Genomic DNA, 17282 nt, shown 5'->3' with positions numbered 1-17282 from the left:
ACCCTAATTAAGTTAATAACAATGTACCTACCTATATAGTTTAAGTTTAAAAAATTTGGCTCTCAAAAGAAATTTCAATCGTTGTACTGTTGGTATTTGGCTCTATTGACTAATGAGTTTGCCGACCACTGACCCAGGGGATCGAGAGGGAGGGAGCGGCGTGCAGCCTCTGTGGCTGAGGATCCCAGGAAGCGGACAGGAAGGAGGAAGCCGCTGTGACAGGGTCTCCTTGGAGGGCAGTGCTTCGCGGGCCTATTGGGGGATTATGGCCCCGGGAAGACGTGACTGTCGCTGTGACATGTGTTCCCTGAGCCCACACGCTGTCACCCCACACTCCGCAGACTGGGGCCCCCCAGGGCTCTGCGTGGGGACCTCGTGGGGCCTCTGACGTTTCTTCCCAACCTGGGGGGAGGGGGGCTTTTCCCAGCTCCTAGCGAGGGAGCTTCAGAAGTCGATTCTGATGAATTTCGGTCGGAATTCTCAGATTCCTTTCAGCAGACGGCCCTCCATGTTTCCTGGGAAGAACGTGTGAGGCGATTTCTGCGCTGACCGCCCAGTGGCCATGCGGCGTCTCCGGCTGTTTCGGTTGGGACGCTGCCCTGAGTCGTTTGGATAGAAACAGGGATCGATCTGCCTGCGGCTGTGGGCCCCGGCCAGGCCCCCGGCCCCCGAGGCTGCCTCAAGCCCCAGTGAGGCCCCGCTACGGGATCCGGGAAAGAAAACGTTAGAGCTATAAGGAAACCTGAACCTCTCATCTAATCACTTTGAAGCCGGGCTTCGTGGAATGTTTTTGGGGGAGGATGGACCGAGCCTGGCGTCCAGAGCGCTTCCTCATGGCTCAGCTCTTGCCCAGCTGGACATGGAGGTGAGGAGGGCGGGCTTGGCTCCGGACACCGCAGTGAGGCAGGCCTCGCAGTAAATCAGGCCCTAATCCTTCTGCTGGTTGAGGGCCTTGCCTACAGTTTGCAAAAAACACAACATCTGTGAAGCGCAGCAAAGCCAAGGACAATAAAACGAGGCGTGTTTGTACTTACGTCGTGTGCTGTTGCTGGTCTTGAACTGGGAATGCAGTTCTCGTAGGAAAAAGCCAACTTATTTCAGAAGCGTGGGGAGGTCCGTGTGGAGGATAAAGTGTTCTTGCCTTTCCCACAGCCACATGTGTCTGCTAGGTCAGCCATGACTCCCTAAATCCTAAAGGCGGAGGAGGAAGAGGAGGATGCTCACACGGGAGACACTGTGCTTGACGCTCAGGTTTGTTTCCCTGTGTAACGTGTGGCTGGCTGGCCCTGGTTCCATCCTCGCCAAGGGATTCGCAGGTGGCCCGTCGCTCAGGGCCAGGACCCTCACGGGAATAACTGCTTGTGCGGCTGGAGGAAGCCTCGACCCCTTTGGCCTCGTGAGCAGGTCCCGCTTTCCAGGTCTCCTAGAAGCCTGAGCACAGTCCCTGGAGGAAATGCTCGCTCTGGCCCAAGTCCTGGAGCCCAAGGTCTGTCCAGCGGCTCCCACGAGTAGATCGATGGGGAGATAGCTCTTCCGAGAGCCAAACCGGTTGGCAGAGACTTTGCACCGGCCTCCTCGACCTCTCCACGTCGGTCTTCAGCACAGCTCAGCGTTTCCAGATGTTCCAAGTTTCATGGTTTAGAGACTCGGGGCCTAGGAGCCAGAACCCTTATTCCCACCCCCTCGGGACACCTCCCTCGGAACCTGAGCTCAGGCACAGGAAAACAATGTGATGACTCAGAAGGGGCATGTGATGGCCTGGGTCACCTGCCTCCCGCGATGGCCCTGGTCTTGTTTTCGAAGGTTCCGTGAGCACATGGATGGGTGAGTTTTGAACTCTCATGACTGGAAAAGCAAACCATATCTGTTTGTTTTTGTTCAATTTTCCAAGTTTTATATAGCGTTCCCATAAATAAAACATTGTGCTCTGAGACTCTGAGGCATGAGGACAAATATAGTTTAGCCACCAGCCGTTGGGTTGTTTCTTAGGAACCCTGAATTTTATGATAAAAAATGATTCGGGGGCTCCAAAATGTTACTCAATGGAAATTTCTCTTCTCATTTATGCACGAAGTGTTAATGACATTTATTATTTGTGTGTGAAAACTTTCTGTTCCTTACCTTAGTCAGTAAGGTATGGGCAAGCCTGCAAGTACTGATCACATATGGTCATAGCTTAGTGCCCTCCACCGGGCGGGGTGAGTCAGGGTCCATGTCCTGGTTCCGCTGAATGCTGACTGTGAGCTGGAGGGTGAATTCCTCTCATCAGTGATGCCTATGGATGGTGGCGTGTCTGTGCGAAATCTACACCAACTCATGGCATTTAGAGTATTTGTGGGTTCATGACCAACAGTGTTTGTAACGGGCCCAGTTCTTTCCTGCAATGTTTCATTCTCTACCAGAGCAGCCTCCGGGCAGACATTTCTGTGGGTTTTGATCGTTAGCACCAGGGACATTCTAGTGCCCCCCCCCCCCCCGTGTGTGGCCCACAGGCTCCTCTCCCGTGCCGGTGGCCCTTTCTCTTTCAGGCAGGTGCCAGCCCCACCCACCACCTGTCTCACCTGATGCTGTGGGTCCACGTTGTCTCAGGCACAGGCAACCCCTCACCTGCACCTACATGGAAACCAGGTGAGCGTGTCTAGCAGAGCTGGAGGGCAGTCTTTTGGTGAATGCCCGTTCCCTTTCATTCACAATTTGCAGCAAGTGTCCTTATCTGCATTTCTGAATCTAATAAAGAAAGAAAAGGTTTAAATAGTCTCTGAGCAGTGAAAACCAGGAAGGACTATAAATGGTTAAAAATAACTTTGAACATGTTTAGAAATATAATTGCTTTGGAGACACAATCTGGGGCTCTCAGCTGGCCCCGTAAGCCAGCACTTCGCACATGCACGCGGCTCAGCTCCTGCTCACGGCAGCCCGTGTTCCGAGGAGCCACGACGTCCACCGTGGAGCACCGGCTCCATGCAAGCCGTCCGTCAACACTGAGGGTGGAACACGGGTGTTATCAGACATGATCAGGCAAGAGATCCGCCTGCTGATTTCCCTTTTGCAGGAAGCCCTGAGGCCATCCCCCCGGAACTGGGAGCCAGACCGAGACAGCAGGCAGGGGTGTGCTGGGCCTGGTGCGCCCTCAGGGTGCTGGGTGTGCACGGCGTGGCTTCCGGAAGCAGGAAGTGGGAGCAGCTCGATGGGTCTGAGCCTTGGGAGCTTTAGTGCTGTTTTATGTAAGAACCAAATAAAGAACCAGGCAGACTCCAGAGACAATGAGGTCTTTAAAGACAGACTCATGGTTCATTGAGGGTCTTGTGTCGAGTGACGTGACGGTCACAGAGTGTGAATGCTGAGCGTGGGCCTGGACCGGCAACAAGGGAGCCTCTGCAACAGGCTCGTCCCAACGGTGCAGCCGGGACACTGGCAATGCCCATCACACAACCACAGGCACGTCCACGCGTGTGACATAGAAACCTAGGTTTCGGGTTTGATCCCCAGTTGGGTGTGTACGGGAGGCAACCGATCAGTGTTTCTCTCTCATTGACGTTTCTCTCGGTGTCTCTCTCTCTCCCCCTAAAAAAAAAAATCTCTCTAAAACAAAAATCAATAAAAACACATTCTCGGGGGAGGATTAAAGAAAAAAGAATCATCCAGTCCAAGACGCCGATCAGTGCGTGTGACGCGGCGATGGGCTCTCTGCCTTTGATCACAGTCTTTCATTTCCCCAAACAGCTCTCTGACGTCGGGGCCTTGATATGACTACAAAGCCTCAATAAGCCCGAAGAGCATTCGGTTTTCCGTGCACAAATATCCCTGCCTACACGTGCTCAGGCCCATCTAATAGAGCTTCCGTTGTTCCAAGAATAACGCTGCACTTGCTCCAAAGTCCAAACGCTGCACTTGAAAGGCTCTGAGCCCACATGGTCCCACGGAGGGGGAGGCTCGCTCACGACTCTGTTCGCTGGGGGCATTGCCAACATCATAGTCAGACGACAATATTCCCAAGAAGTTTTAAGAACCATATAATTAGAATCATGAACATTGGGTGGGGTGAGTCTCAGGAGCACCCAGCCCTGGACATGCTCGGCGACACTGTCCCCCCAGGTGGGCCCCCTCCTCACCGAGCCACTTCCTGTCCGGGCGTGTGAGAGACGCGTCTCCTGGACCCCCTCACGTCTCCCTCCTCTGAAACGAGCCCACATTCTCTTTTCCATCTGATGCAAAGTGTGAACAGCAGCAGCCGACTGCTGAGGACATGGACTTCCACACCAGGGCTAGAGGGGCTGCAGGCGGCGCACCTGTGAGGCCGGGGTCACCAGCGGCTCCTGAGAGTCCTGCTCACACGGCTCCGCTCAGGGCCCGGGGTCCCCAGGTGAGAGGAAGCGTCCGGCCTGGGGAGCTCCCAGCCTCAGGAAAGAGCCCGACAGGGGCAGGAGGCGAGTCCAGGTGAGTGAGGCGGGAGGAACACCTGTGAGCGAAGGGGTGCTGGGCATTCTCCGCTTTCTGCGGGAGGACGTCCTGACACCTGCGGCCACATGGGGGCTCCCAGTCGGGACACAAAAGGACACACACGGTGGTTCCACTGGTACAAGGTCGTCGAACCCACGGAGACAGAACGGGGAACGGAACTGCAGGTAGAACAGAAGCCGGCGGGAAGGAAGCGGTCAGGGTTTACACGGACAGCACGTCGTGTGAGGGGCTGCGTGAGCTCTGGGGCGGCCGCGGCCGTGTCTGCCCAACACGATGCACTTCACGCCAGTGAGCTGTGCGCCCCGCGGTTACACTGTAAACTGTATGTTACATTTACCGCGATAAAAAGGAGGCCTTTCTGACAAATGTGAGCAATCTAAAACACGTTTTTAACATCACACCAGACATGAAGTCGTAGTGTAATTGATGTCAGACATTTCTGCTTCCCCCCCGTACTTGCCTCCTATATTTTTCCCACTATATATATAGGAAAACAGCGAGCTTTAGAAAATGGCCCTTTGGAAGGAACCAGTGCTAGACGGCCCTCCCACCAACTATTGGATGCACTAAAGGGAAAACTGACCTGATGATGGGAGTGGGAGCGGCGACAACCTTCACTCCACCAGGGGCCAGTTGTAGGTCGCGCCGTGGAATTCCTGAGCCCTGTGCTGCGGCCACGAACGCCCAAACTCAGACAAGCAAAGACCAGACGTCACTGAGACTTGTCCAGGTGGAGATACGTGACAGGATGAAGGTTTTTTGCTCTTAAACTTCTGGGGTGGTAACATTTATAACCTCCGTATTCAGACATCGGAGCCTGCTGATTCTCGTTCACAGACAGGCATGTAAAGCGAGTAGACTGGCTACCGCAGCCGCCGGGCCGGGAGATGTGGTCCGGGCTGCCGGATTTTGTCCTGCGGGAGCCGCGGGCAGGAGCTTCCAGAGTTAAGAACCGGAACGTGCGCTTCCTTCTCCGGGCGGCAACCCTGCCCTGCTGGGAAGCACGTCCAGCCTCTAAAACGATGCCTTCGTTGGACACTTTGCAGAAAACAGCACCTAATGTCGGTGAAAGTGAATACAGATGCGTATTAAAGGGGCAGGTATTGATCTCAGAAGCCAACATCTTACAATCTCCAAATTTCTTAGTTGTGAGGGGATTTGGCAAATCAATTCCCAATTTGCCTACATTAGTACGCTATCTTATGATTTCACGTTTCCACCCTTAAGGGAGCGAAGAAATAAACTTCCATGGTGACTGAGCTGCTAACATGTCCTTCCTACACGTCAGGCAGCCTCTGCCTCCCGTCCAGGTTTGGAAACGGCTCCCTTTCAGGCCTGAATCGACGAGAACATCTGGGATCAGACCAAGCGGACAGAGATGTGTTCACGGACATCAGATGGGAGATGTCAGGGCAGACCTTCACCTCGGAGCTGGGAGGACGTTGGCAACGGCACCTGAGACCCTGACGTGGAGGCTCACTGGCCTCTGAGCCGGTGGGAATGAGAGAAGACGCTGCAGGTGGCCTTGCCCGCCGTGGAGGGTCGGCCCTGGGACCCCTCCTGAGCCCAGCGCTCAGCTCCCCCTGATCTGCAGCAGCACACACGTGGTTACCATGGGAACACCATTAATCACAGATTTGTCCTTAACTTTGATTTTGCAGTTTCTTTTCATATTGTGGAGCTATATTTTTTAAAATATGTTTTTATTGATTTGAGAGAGGAAGGGAGAGGGAGAGGGAGATAGAAGCATCAGTGATGAGAGAGAATCATGGATAGGCTGCCTCCTGCACACCCCACACTGGGGATCAAGCCAAAACCTGGGCGTGTGCCCCGAACAGAATCAAACCGTGACCTCCCGGGTCATAGGTCAACGCTCAACCACTGAGCCACGCCGGCCCGGCTATTTTTTTAACCTTGAAGTGCCCATGGCTCGGGGGTGACTGTGCCCCAGACCCACTGGATCTGACCCCTGACCTGAGGAAGCAGTTGCCTGGCCCACAGGCCACACAGTGAGCGGGTACGGGGCCTGAGCACTCCCACCCACGGAGGAGCCCAGCCTCCGACCTGGTTGTGATAGGAACGGCTACCTGACATTTATTAGCTCCATCGATGCATGAGACATCGTAGCAAACATCATTCTGAGCCCTGATCGATGAGATTCCCATCTTAATTAGCCATGAGACAGGCCACAAATAGGACGTGAGGTTACTCATTGACAGAGAGGACACAGCTCGGCAGCAAGGCTTTCTCCAGTCCTGTCCTCTGCCCGGCATGTCAGACGCCTGAGAGGATGAGGAAGTCGTGTAAACCCCAGGCTGGCCCTCCAAGGGAGGTCCGAGAGCTCCAAGCCCGGCCCAGCCTCTCCCCTGCCCTGGATCTCACTCCTCACTTCCCTCTCTACCTGCCCGCCCCGCACAGCCCCGGCCCCTTGCAGGATCATGGTCCACACCTGGTCGCCATCCACACCTGGGCTCCGGCTCAGCCTTACCAGACAGGCTCCTCTCAGAAGCGACCACGCTTGACGAACAGAATTCAAGTTAGAAAACAGAGAAAAAGCAACAAAGATGTCACGTGAAAAAAATGCGTAAACTGCAGGAAAATGAATTTGCGCTGTTTTAAGCCAAAATAATAGTAAATAGTGCAAACAAACTCACACAACAACGAAGGAATAAAACAAAGAAAAGGTTCTAGAATTTAAGGACCGGCATGCCCAGAGCAGAACAGCCCGTCCAGGTCACCACCCTTGGGGTTCCGGCCGCGTGGAGAGAACCCAGGGGTCGGGGGGGCGGGCGGGGGCGCTGTGTGGGGTGAGGCTGAGGTACGGCCGTCAAGTCTGTGTCTAAAGGTCATTTTGCTGAGCTGTGCAGACGGTGGGAGCTGTGGCCATGCACGAAGGGCCTGCCAGAGGTGGTGGCAGCGTGGAGGGCGGGTGTGCGGACAGGGGTCACGCCAGGGACATTCAGGAGGAAACCCGGTGAGGGGTGAGGCAGGAGGAGGAGGTGCTTCGGGGGGAGGGACAGTGACACTCACAGAAGCAGGGACGTGTTCGTGGAGGAAGCGTCGGGTCATCGAGGAGGCAGGAGCACGGCGCTCACGGGAAACGCCGAGTGCGAGGTGGCCGCCTGAAGCAGGGCTTCCCTTCGTCCCAGAGACGTGCCGGCTCTCGCGGCTCCTGGGGGCCCAGCTGTCCGGGTGGCGCCTGGACCCCGGGCCTGCGCAGTTGGAGTCGTGCTGGGTCCCGTGTCTCGTCCCGTGTCCCTCAGTCTGGGCCGCGCCCTGGCCCTGGAGTAGCGGCCTCGCGAGACGGCCAGTTCTCCTCGGGAGAGTGGGTGCTGACCGAGACGTTTGCTTCCGTACGAGCTTTGGAGCAACGGGAACAAAGTGTTTCTTCTAAGAGGCTGAGGTGCTTGCTGCCGGGTCCCTGTCCCGTCTCAGCGGCCGCCCGCGTGGGCCCCTCATGGGTTGGAAAGATGAGGCGCCTGTTTGTATTAGACGAGCTGATACAAGCTGATTCTGAGGTTAATTGGTATATATGCTCACAGACATCTGTTCTGCTCAATGTACTTTGAGATGTGACTTAATTACAAAACCCTACCAAAGCAAACGGTGTGTTTTTCACATGGGAGGATCCATTTACTGTGGATTCTCTCCAGTTTCAGGAGGTTCTGTTGTCCAAAAGTACAGTTTTGAGAGATGAGGTTAGCTGGACGGGAGTTGTTTGGGCTGGGATTTCATTCAGCGAGAGGCCTTAGACCAATCCCATTTTATTGGGCCAAATTACTTCTAGATAAATCTACGGACTCTCTCCAGTTCCTTGTCCTAAAATCCTGGAGCTCAGATACCGTTTTCCTTGGTCTCTGTCTCTCTCTGGTTTATTCAGTGTGAAGAAGCATGTTTGTCTCACACGTTCGCGAGGATGGGAGAAATCCGGGACATGTTAGGGTTTTAAGTGCAGGTTACAGAGGAGAAACTCCCGCTTCCCGAGATGCTGACCCTGTGGCGGCCGCAGGAGGAAGCTCCGGGCAGACCTGTGCCCCCTCGTGCTGGGGACCTCGTGTGACGATCCGTCATCTGACGTGCAGCTACCACCGAAGGGCAGCTGGGAGACTCACAGGACAAGTGACGAGGTTCCCAGTGTCCATGTGTCCAGTGGTTCCTTCGTTTACTCACCAACGAGCCCACCTCAGTGTGGACTGAACGACAGCCACGGAGCCCAGGGCCACGGCTCCAGCCACGAGCCACTGGGTTCCATTCCCGACGCCGTTCCCTTTCGTTCCAAACTGGGATACGCTCCGGGCTTCAGCCTCTGCATCCCGTTCCCAACGCCCCCTGTCCCCCCCCCCATCCCCCGCCATAAACTCCCCAAGAAAAATTCTTTCTCTGAAGACACTGGCTTGCTTTCAAGCGTATGAATATCAGCCAGAGGGTGCAGGCTAAGTTTAGACAACTAAAAATACAGTGAAAACGTGGTTTTTAAAATTATTATTTTTCTTTTCAAAGCCACTTTTGAAATGTACTTCACAGAGTGGTACAGTCAGATGGATACAATTTCATTGTTATCATGGAAATACGTTTGTTTGGGGCTTGGATCAAGTGAAGAACTTCTGAATGAATGTTTCTTTTTCTCTTAAAAGGTGAACGTGCAAATACTTATTTCAGCTACTTATTCTACATCTTAAAGACAGAAGGTGAAGTGGCAGGCACAGGGCTGGGGAGGGGGGAGTTAGCGTCGAATGGGGACAGAGTTTCCGTTTGGGGAGATGAGGCGTGCGGGGTGTGGGGTGCGGGGTGCACGGTGGTGATGGCTCCATAATGCAAATGAGCTTGATCCCACTGAACTGTGCGCTGAAAATGGCTACAATGGTGAGTTTTATGTTATGTGTACTTTACAATAAAAAACCACACCTGAAATCTATGACTCTATTGGAGAAATAAAGATTACAATTGTGAACTTCACCCATCATCTCTAACTTGCTTGTCATTTTCTCATAAAAATCATCTTTTCCCTTAAAAATGTGATCAATTTTTACCATACATTAAAAGACATATACACTCCTGGGAATGTAAATGTGGACTTACCTACAGACACCTGGCTTTCTTTTAAATATACTTTTTAATATGAACTAAAAATATAAATGAAGAATCTGAAAAATGGCAACTCTGGTCCCACTCTTCTACTTTCGTGGAGAAAATGTTGAATTTTGTGGCAGCTGAAGCCCGTGAGATAGGTGTCACCGACCATTGTTAAAATAAACTCACATTTTCTGAGTCTAAGCAGCAAGATTCTGAAGGACTTCATTAAGGATAATTTGGTAGTTTCATAAAATGGGCTTATAGGTGTGGGTTAGACAGCAAATTTCAATGAATTCTAGAACCGCAGGGTTTCGGCCCAGCTCCGTGGACCTGGATGATCCAGGCCTTACATCTTGCTACCAAGGTGTCTCATTGGCAGGTCGTAACCCTTTGAGTGCCAACCAATATCCTAGGAACTATGCTAAAATTGCCAAGGCATTTTTGCTGATTTTACAGCAGTTTAGGAAAAAAATGATGAATCTCAAGTAAATGAAGTTACATATTCAAAAACTTAAAGGAAACCTTTACTACATTGACATATTTAGCAATATCACCATCACTAATAAAAGCAGACTTAGAACCGGACGCCATTTCGAAGCTTTGATAGCGCTCCCGGCACTTTTGGCGAAAGACAGAGGAGCGCCATTGCACTCCCCGGCACTCAAGGGGTAAGCGCTGACCCTCAGTAAATAGTGCGGCCGGCCTGCCTCTTGTCTAGAGCGTCATCCTGAGGGCCACCATCAGCCAGACCTGCAGGAGGGAGCCTGTCCAGCAACGGCCTGTGAAGGGCTACAACTTCTTCCTGGAGTCCGTGTGAGGAGCCTTTCCGAAATGTATGGCTTACAATTGTGAGAGCGTTTTTTAAAGTATTATTTTCTTGTTTATAGAAGTCCAATTTTCTATTGTGCTATTTTTCATACTCCTTGGGAAAAAAGTAAAATAAGATTGAGTGCAGAAGTGAAGGGAGAATTTATAAGATTAGATGACCAGCGATATTTAGGAAGTAGTGTAAGACTTACAAGCCACCTGGACACGCTGGGCTCAGTGGGGGAGGTCTCTGTGCTTCTACAGTGGGAGGACAGAGCAGGGTGCAGCTGCTAAAACCCTCCTCCCCAGGGAAACCGTCCCGGCGGGCGGGATGGTTGCCGCAGAGGGAACCAGAGCCCCCTCGATTTCAGTTCCTGGATGCTGGATGCCTGTAAAGTGCTCTTTCTGAACGAAAAGGTAATTGCAGTTTAATTGCAACTCCAGGAAGTGCGTTTTCCCCTACAACTGGTTTCTCCTCTTTGCTAATAGAAACTCGGGCCACACCACCAGCTCCACCAATCTGGGCTGCGTTTGGGAAAAATCCCCCAAGTACCAGCCCCCGGAAGAAGCTTTTATTAAATCAGAATATAGAAGAAGAGAGAAGGCTTGAGAGAGCAGGAGAGGCAGGATAAGCAAGGAGTGGGAGTAAGAAATAGAACTATTTTTTTCATTCCTGGTCCAGACCCGGTTTCCTGGGAGGCGGCTCTGACACCAGGGCCCAGGGATAGGTCCAGCGTTGGGCTCGGTCCTGCTCACCAGACAATAAAAGGCCTTTCAAAGTGAGAGACAGGAAGCATCTATTTGAGATCAAAGAACAATACAACCATCATTTTTAAAAATATATTTTTATTGATCTCAGAGAGGACGGGAGAGGAAGATATAGAAACTTCAATGATGAGAATCATGGATCGGCTGCCTCCTGCACACCCCACACTGGGGATCGAGCCCATAACCCGGGCACGTGCCCTGACCAGGAATTGAACTATGACCTCCTGGTTCATAGGTCTACAGCCACGCCAGCTGGGCACAACCAGCATTGTTTTAGTGTAATTTCTTCTGTTCCTGTTTCTGCAGTGACATGGTTATATAACCATCTCTATAACATACCTGTATTTTTTATGCTTATAATTCAATGATAAGCACATCTCCATTTCCTCACCTTGGTCGAGAGTAAGAATCAGAATTCTTCTAGCGTTACTGGTCTGTTTCCCACAACTTATGTCACTTGCTGTCATGTGCCCACCGCCTGCCACACAGGAGGAGGGATACCCGGGGTGGATGCAGGGTCCCTGAGTTTCTGGCTGATTTAGCTTCTTGGAGGAAACACTCCACCTTGAGGAGCTCCCCCTTCTCCTCTTGGCCGGGGGGACGGGTCAGCGTGAGTCAGCGCTGATGTTGGTGCCTCCGGGGGGGTGTGCAGGGGTCCCCCCACAGGGAGGTCGCCATGCTCTGCACCCTCCTCCCTCACCCTCCTGCCCCCTCAGCCCCTGTGCGGCCTCCCTGGGAACCCCAGTCTGGTCCTTTCGAACCTCATGGACCACCAGTGGTCCACAGACCACTGGTTGGCGACCGCTAGTCTAGACAGTGAGGGGCATTCGTGCACATTCCCAGGTGCTCACCTAGGACACCTGCTTGGACCTGCTGCCCTGCTGGGCTGGGGGGGTCTCACAACAAGCTGCCCCACCTGGCTCTGCTCAGTCAGGCAGGTGGGGGGCACATCCTCTGGGAGCCCCACTCTCCTCTGGACATTTCTTTTTTATATCACGTGAGCAGCTCTTGAGCCCAGGAAGTCCTGAGATTGTGTAAGATAAAATGTTATTTCCATTTACCCACACCCAGCTCTGAAAGCTGAGGGCTCCTTTTCCATGCCCTGTGCTCTCCGATGGATGAGAAGACGGTTGCCAAGCTAGCTTTTCCTGATGTACGTTGAACAAAGAAAACCAGCGACCATCCCCCGAAATAGCCAAGAACAGCGGGAAGCAGGGCACCAAGTCCCACTCAGAGCCTTCTGGGGGCGGTGGATGTGGGGGACCAGCACAGAAGAGCTGCCGGTCGTCCCGGGTTGGTAGCTGGTTCCTAGGCCGACCTGCAGGCCTGAATCCGCACAGGCCACACGTGTGCTGAGGACAGTGGCAGCCTGCACTGGATTTGTGTGTTGTGTGTTCTATGTGCAACTTCCCAGCTGAGGGTGTGAGATCAGCCACCATGTCACGGTGACGGAGCCCTGTCTCTCCCTCCTCTTGGCCGAGTGACATCCCACATCTGAAACAATAGCAGGCCCTACACAGGTGCTGAGCTGGGCTGCCATGGAGACCGACATCTTCCTGTCCTCTGTTAGTAAGAAGCTCTCAGGGCTGCTGGTGATAAAAATGGATGTTTTAGTCAATGGCACGTCTTGACCTTCCAACAGAAGAAAATCCTTTTTTAGTCCCACGGATGCCTGAAGCCTCAATCACTTTCAGTTCCGAAATCAGTGGTGTTGGCTCCACGTCAAATCTGTTGTGGGATTACAATAGCTGCCAGCACTCGGGCACTTGGTCAAAAGAACAAGGCTCTAACATGCGTTTTTCTTTTACTCAAGCCATTAACACTGTGGAGCTCTGGCCGGACCAGGGGCAAGTTCTTTAAGCAGCGCCCTTTCGGACGAGACTGAGCCGGGACTGGTGTGTATTTCAGGAGGTCATGGAGCACCGCTCAGGTTAGTCCTGAGTGAGCAGGACACGGCTGGGACTACCAGCACCAGATGCTGCACCTGCGTGTAGCCATGCAGGCCACCTGTGGGATGGGGTCCCGCGTCTTCGGGGACATCGCTCGCTAGGGCTCTGTTTGCATCTGGGACCTGGTGTTTGGAAACCAGGTTGTTCCTCCAAAGTGGGTCATCAGACAGAACTCTCGTTCATCGTGGCGACTCCAGAAGGTTCTAAAAGTGACAGCATGTGGGTTTGGGTGTGGAAGGGCACCCACAGATAACATTTCCTGGGTAGCCATCCGTTTCACCCAAGTTTAGCTCCAACGTCCGTGTAAGACTGTGGCTGAGGGAAGAATGTATGTCAGTGATGGATTTGAAGGACAAATTAAGCTCTGAAAATATTAAATGCAGATTTTGCAAAAAACACAAACTCCATGAGCTTACGAAGTGCCGTGTGTTTGCGATGACAAAGCTTCGGATGAAACGCAGCTGCGTTTTTAAAACTGTCGCTGCCACATGGTCCCTCATGTAATGGACGGCAATCAAATTAGATGTCAAACTCAATTGCTTCCAAAGGAAATCGTTTTCTAATGACTGAAGCCATCTTTGGATGATACTGGAAATTAAATCTTTTCAATTTCTTGTGAGAGGTTTTTTTAAAAAAATAGAATTCTTGCTGAGTTTATGGAATCTTGCTTTTTTCCTTGACTTTTAAAAATTTTTCTTTTTTTAAAGTCTCCCAAGTTTTAGATGTGACAATGTGGGGAGGGCACCTGTTATCAAGTGACCCCGTTGGGTGGGCGGAGGTCTGGTCTGGGTGCGGGATGGCCTGTGACCCCGGGTCAGTCGGCAAGGGCGGCTGCAGCAGGAATACACCCCCTGGCGCTGGGTCAGCCGCCATCGGCACTCACAGGCCTGGGGCTGGAGTCCAAGATTGGGGTGTGGGTGGCCGGTGGACTGTGGGTCCCGGGCGTCCGGAGCTTCCCTCTGAGCACCAGCTGGTGGTCGCCGGTAGAACAGCCCGGAAGGAAGGTGCGGATCCCCCAGGACAGGCAGGACGTTCAGACGGAAGGAGCGCGGCTCCCCTGTGCAGAGGCAGGAGCCCCTTCTCTCCCCAAGACCCACGGGCACCGGCATCCTTTCCCCAGGCGGAGCCCTGGGGGTCATGGCCGTGTCCCTTCTGCCCAGTCATAGCCCACCTGACAGCGTGACCTGCAGTTCCGCCTGCAAAACGCCCATAAATATCACGCCAGTCCTCACGTCCCCGCCGTCGCCACGTTCCCGTGTCCTCACGTCCCCACGTCCTCACGTCCCTGCGTCCCCACGTCCTCACGTCCCCGCCGTCGCCACGTTCCCGCATCCTCACGTCCCCGCGTCCTCACGTCCCCACGTCCTCACGTCCCTGCGTCCTTACGTCTCCATCACGTCCCCGCCGTCGCCACGTTCCCGCATCCTCACGTCCCCGCGTCCTCACGTCCCCACGTCCTCACGTCCCTGCGTCCCCACGTCCTCACGTCCCCGCCGTCGCCACGTCCCCGCGTCCTCACGTCCCCGCGTCCTCACGTCCTCACGTCCCCACGTCCCCGCCGTCCTCACGTCCACCCACGCTGGCCTCCCACCGCTGGTCATGCCTGGGGAACCACGTAACGTCACAGTCTCTTTCCGCCCTTGAACTTTCCAGTGAAATCTCCGCAGTGAAGTTCAGTTGGTGGGACCTTAGCCACCGCCTCCTCTGCACAGTCAGCGACGCCCCCTCACGGGGAACGGGGTTCACTTCTCTCCCCGGAGGACCCCCGAGTGGCTCTCCGGCCCCGCCCTGGGCGGTGTCAGGCCCCGGGCCTCCAGGAGTCTCTGGAAAGTTCCGCGTGCTCCCTGGTTACCCTGACATGTAAGTCCTCTTATCATATCGTTAAATCTATTGATCTCTCATTTCCTGCTTTTCTCTTTTTTTGCACGCTAAGTTTAGAACAAATTCAAGTTCAGAGATATATTTCCTTTTAGGTTTTATTTTATTCATTTTTTACTCTTTAGCTTTTTAATAATCTGGCTTTCATTCCTATGGTGGTGTGAATGGCGACCTAAATAGGTTTTCCTGCCACAATATTTATAAAAACAGCCGAACGTGGGGAGAGCAGAGCCCGGAGGCCCTGGTGTGAGACCAGGCAGCCCGCCCGCGGTCCTTATTGTAAACAGGGACCCGCTGTTTTACCTTCAAACACGGGGTCTTCACTCCTGTCTCCCCTAGTGTAGTTGCTGCGCTTATTGCTACAGGTGATATTTAGAGACCCAGAATGTAGACAGTCGGTAGAAACCGTAACTGGGCACAGTCCTTCCAGGGTCCCACGTGGCGGATGAAGAAATACTGTCAGGATGTTGTGTTAGGGCCCGGCGGCCTGGCTCAGCGGCTGAGCGTCGACCTAGGAACCAGGAGGTCAGGGTTCGATTCCAGTCAAGGGCACAGGCCCGGGTTGCGGGCTGGATCCCCAGTGTGGGGCGTGCAGGAGGCAGCCGATCCGTGATTCTCTCTCGTTGATGTTTCTCTCTCTCCCTCTCCCTTCTTCTCTGAAATCAATAAAAGTATATATTTTTTAAAAAGATGTAGTATAACAGCACATGCGACAAGGGCAGATGGACCAGTAAAACCAAAATGCATCTTGGTTTGAAACTAAACACAAACCAGCGAGGCCCAGAGCCTCTGAGATGTTGATCGTAACTAGCAGGTCGAAATGCATGCATACAGGCAGGTGCACCTGACGGAGGGGCTCGGGCGAGCGGCCCGTCCGCCTTCCCCTGGGGACATGCAGCCGTGAGGAGGCGCCGATCCCGGCTGAAACATTAACCTGTCTCATCAGCGCTTTTCAAATATCCTCGGGAATCCAGGCGTGATCGGCAATGGTGCTGCTTTGGGGAACAGTCGGTGCCTCAGAACTTGGAACTGTGTCCCTGGGACGAGCTTGCTCCTGCGGCAGCATCTGCTCTTCGTGGGGCCTCGCCTCTGCCTGGCGAGCGGCTCTTCCGAACCCCGTTCCCTCTAGGGCCCGACGCCAGCGGGTTTTACACCCTGAGGGAGCGCTTCAGTGGAACTGCTTATTTCCTTTTTTGAAAATTAGCTGTTATCTTTTTAAAATATATTTTTATTGACTTCAGAGAGGAGGGGAGAGAGAGAAACATCAATGATGAGAGAGAACCATGGATCAGCTGCGTCCTGCACGCCACACACTGGGGATCGAGCCCACAACCCGGGCATGTGCCCTGCCCGGGAATCGGACCGTGACCTGGTTCATAGGTCAACACTCAACCACTGAGCCACACTGGCCAGACTAGATGTTATTTTTATAGCAGTTTTAGATTTATGTCAAGCTCACCACCCTTTCCTCTACCCCCACCCACCACACAGTTCCCTGTTATCAACAGCCAGCCGTAGGGCCCATTTCTTCAATTATTGAACCAAACCCCCTAGCTGATAGCGACTTCGTTGCTTGGCGGGAACATTCAATAGGGATGAGACAGAAGGGCTCCTATTTAGTGTCTCTTGCCCGGCCAGGCCTGCCTCCCGACCCAGGTCCAGTATCTGCAGGAACCATGAAGCTCCTCGCAGGGCGTTGCCCGCACTGGTTTTCCAGGGCGGGGGGGGTGGGGGGGGTGGTCCTGCGACCTTCCTGGTCACCTCAGCGAGGCCTGCGGTGTGCAGAGCGAGGGCTGGGCGGCATTCACACGTCCTCGTGGCGTAAGTGTCCCCCACCTACCCTCTCAGTTTTCACTTGAAATTTTTAAAATTGATTTTAGAGAGAAAAGGAGTGGGAGAGAGCGAGAAATATCCATTGATTGCCTCCCGCACGCACCCTAACCAGAGACCGAACCCAAAACCCGGGTATGTGCCCTGACTGGGAATGGAACCCGTGACCGTTTGGTGCACAGGATGATGCTCCCACCCACTGACCCACACCAGCCAGGGCTTCACGCAAATCTCAGTTCCGCTCAGCCAAGACATGGGAAGCCGCACATGGGTGTCGGGTGTCGGGTACCGGGAGGACAGACACCCCTGAGCCGCCAGGTGCTCCTGGGCGGCCATGCGGGGACTGAGGCCCGGCCTGCGGGGGCACGCTGCGAGTGACCGTGTCCAGGGAGGTGGAGAAGGAAACGTGAGCACGAGGTGGGTTACTGTGAACCAGGACTCAGTGCAGAGAATGACCTGGCGTCAGGGAACAGGACGGCGTCACGGAGCAAAGTGTTCCAAGCAGCATGCACAGGC

The 17282-nt window shown here is 53.6% G+C and overlaps 1 protein-coding gene and 2 long non-coding RNA genes across 7 annotated transcripts in view; 1 reads left to right on the top strand and 2 right to left on the bottom strand.

Annotated features, from left to right (window-relative positions):
* LOC102252018 overlaps window positions 1–2485 on the bottom strand; it is a 12124-nt gene extending 9639 nt beyond the window's left edge. For 2 of the 5 annotated variants that reach the window (XR_001362331.1, XR_001362333.1), the window contains exon 1: window positions 1035–2484. This is a non-coding gene — a long non-coding RNA (uncharacterized LOC102252018). Of the gene's footprint in view, window positions 1–1034 lie in introns of all 5 variants that reach the window. The other 3 variants (XR_001362334.1, XR_001362332.1, XR_313650.2) reach the window with 3 other exon arrangements.
* Window positions 2486–3733: 1248 nt separating this feature from the next.
* LOC106726290 lies at window positions 3734–7291 on the bottom strand. Its single transcript, XR_001362335.1, has 3 exons — window positions 6549–7291; window positions 5045–5517; window positions 3734–4619 (listed from the first exon to the last, which is right to left on the bottom strand). It is a non-coding gene; the product is annotated as an uncharacterized LOC106726290 (long non-coding RNA).
* Window positions 7292–12647: 5356 nt separating this feature from the next.
* On the top strand, window positions 12648–14677 carry LOC102262586 (vegetative cell wall protein gp1). Its single transcript, XM_014540547.1, is given in 3 exon segments — window positions 12648–12701; window positions 14284–14547; window positions 14549–14677. Coding segments are annotated over 3 exon segments (447 nt in total).
* The last annotated feature ends 2605 nt before the right edge of the window (window positions 14678–17282 follow it).

Source organism: Myotis brandtii, unplaced genomic scaffold (assembly GCF_000412655.1).
Source record: "Myotis brandtii unplaced genomic scaffold, ASM41265v1 scaffold247, whole genome shotgun sequence".
NCBI classification, from domain to species: Eukaryota; Metazoa; Chordata; class Mammalia; order Chiroptera; family Vespertilionidae; genus Myotis; species Myotis brandtii.
The sequence above is the reverse complement of the archived record's forward strand: the minus strand, read 5'-3'. Positions and strand labels throughout refer to the sequence as shown.